The sequence below is a fragment of the Penaeus vannamei genome, chromosome 29 (assembly GCF_042767895.1).
Source record: "Penaeus vannamei isolate JL-2024 chromosome 29, ASM4276789v1, whole genome shotgun sequence".
Taxonomy (NCBI): Eukaryota; Metazoa; Arthropoda; class Malacostraca; order Decapoda; family Penaeidae; genus Penaeus; species Penaeus vannamei.
This window is the reverse complement of record NC_091577.1, coordinates 4,220,704-4,223,203: the sequence shown is the minus strand read 5'-3', so window position 1 is coordinate 4,223,203 and position 2,500 is coordinate 4,220,704. Positions and strand designations below refer to the sequence as shown.

The following is a 2,500-nucleotide window of genomic DNA, read 5'->3' as shown; positions in this document are numbered from 1 at the left end:
AATAGTAATTATAAGTATCAATACTAGCATATAAATGATATCACTCATAATAGGATCGAAAAACGACTGCAACATCAACAATAAGAATGAAAATTAAAATAACGATTGTACCAATAAGGAAAATACGAAGATGAAAATAACAAGAACGTGAATATAAGGTCTGATAGGAACGGAAGTGATCACGAATAAGATAACAATAAGATAATAGTTACGGCGACGGTAGTAACTGCAATAGTGTGATAATAGCTTGAAAATCACGGAAATTATAATGGCAATGGAACAATACTGCTGATAATAATGATTATGGTAACGGTGATATCAACAATAGTGGTTTAATTATGATTTTAATGAGAGTATAGTAAAATAAATCATAATGATGATACCGATTATGATCGTGATAATAGCAATGACTATGATAGTAATAGTCATAGCAACAGTCATAATGGTAGCACCACTAATGATAATGACAACAAAAAGGATAATATGAATCATCATAAGATAGATGATAATAATCACCATTGTAACTACGATCATGACAGCAATATGCCTACTAATTTCTATAATATCAATGTTATTTTTACCATCAGTATCAATACATCGGGACGTAAATCTTACCTGGCAGAATCATTTGTAAATGGTTGTTAGACAAGCTTATTGTTTCAACATTCGTCAGAAATGTGAAACCATCGGCTGGAATTCTATCAAAAGAGTTTTTATCTAATTCAACGTGTTGCAGGACGCTTGACTGCAGCGTTGGAAATTCGGAGAGCCAGTTCATACTTAGCTTCAAGGAGCGAAGGGACGTAAACAACGGCAGTTCTAGGAAGGGAAAGTCTAACACTCGGTTATCATTGAGATCGATGTGAGTGGCGGAGGAATAGCTGTTGGCTAATGTCTGGGCAAGCACTTCTTCCAGGATGCCGCCCTGTATGAAAATTGTCTCGAAAGACGCCACGCCTAAGTCGCCGCTTCGCAGAGCCATCAGATTCCGGTTGTTCATGATAACTAATCTGCGGAACCTCGTGAAGGGAATGTCGGAGGAGAAGATCCTGGCCAGCTGGTCCTCGCTCTGCACTAGGGAGCAGTCCATGTCCATGCTGTGGTCCTCGTCCACGGTGCAGACGCAGGGGTGGATGGTCGCGGGTTCGGGGCAGGGTAGGTAACGTAGGGCATCCTCCGTGGCATTGCGGGCGGCGCTTTCGGAAGAGCCAAGAGCGAGAGCCAAGAGGGCGCTCAGGACGGAGACTCCAGTCATTTTGAGTCCGATGCTCACTGAGCGGCGCCTTGTGGGCATCGCGTATTAGTACTTTCGCCCACCATAAAAAACGTGCAATGAAAGAGATAGCCTGAAAAACAAGGTCATCAAGGCAGCTCGGTGGGAAAGGCGCCAAGTGTCGGTTTGTACTCGTTTTTATTTGTATTGCTTTTAACATGGTCATATCATTGTCATTATTACATTTATTTTATCATAATTGCGATAAATGCAAAGCAAAATTTTATAACTAATGGTAATAATAATGATAATATGTATGATACGATAACAGGAGCAACAGTATTACTATCAATCAGAATAGTACTACCCATATTCCTAAACCTAATGCTACGCTGAATATAACAGTTCCCTTGAAGCCGGCGGAGCTATATTTTCTTTTTTACTTTCAGTGTATTTGTTATCAGTTGGCAACCCAACGGCCACGAGTACATGTCCTGTCTACTGTAGTTTTTGGTGAATTTTGTTGAACACTGATGCCTCGACAATCACTCAGCTACCAAGGAATAAAATAGAAATCCTTTAAATTTTAGGATTTCAAAAATTATAATACTCTTAATACTCGAAGCTGTCATTACCATTATGGTTATTATATCAAAATATTAACAACAATAAAAAGATAAAGAAGTATCCTTCCGAAAATCAAGAAAAGGGTAAATATGTCGTTATTGCATCTCATACGCGATGGATGTGTATATCAAAAGATGTTTTTGTCTTTCTTAATAAGATTACACATTTTCATGTAATTTTACGGCGTACGAGATGCTTTCCTTTTTTAAATTATATATGAAAATTCATAGTAATTAGGGGACGCTTGTTTCAGATTCCCGCAAATCTCACTCCTACTTCTTCAACAATAGTTATATTGACTATAATATCAATAATAATTATAATAATAATCCTAATATTGATGATGATAATGATTATGATTGTGATCAAGATGTTGATAATGATAAAGATAAAGATGGTGATGATGGTGATGATGATGACCATCATGATGATAATTACAATAATGATAATAATAGAGGAAGTAGTAGTAATGATAACTCATAATGATAATTGTATTGACCATAACAACAACAATAATAATAATCATAGCAATAATGATAATGGTAATAATGACGATGATTATAATGACGAAAATGATAATGATGACCATAATGATGATCTCATTATTAGATATATGTTATATATATATATATATATATATATATATATATATATATATAT

The 2,500-nt window shown here is 35.8% G+C and overlaps 1 protein-coding gene across 1 annotated transcript in view; it reads right to left on the bottom strand.

Annotated features, from left to right (window-relative positions):
- The window catches only part of LOC113816479 (oplophorus-luciferin 2-monooxygenase non-catalytic subunit), a 13,810-nt gene that overhangs the window by 10,634 nt on the left and 676 nt on the right, over nucleotides 1-2,500 (bottom strand). Inside the window, exons 2-3 of the mRNA XM_027368522.2 lie at nucleotides 1,595-1,766; nucleotides 616-1,346 (exon numbers count right to left, since the gene is read on the bottom strand). Coding sequence (XP_027224323.2) covers nucleotides 616-1,294 — 679 coding nt within the window. The 5' untranslated portion in view covers nucleotides 1,295-1,346; nucleotides 1,595-1,766. The remainder of the gene's footprint in view (nucleotides 1-615; nucleotides 1,347-1,594; nucleotides 1,767-2,500) is intronic.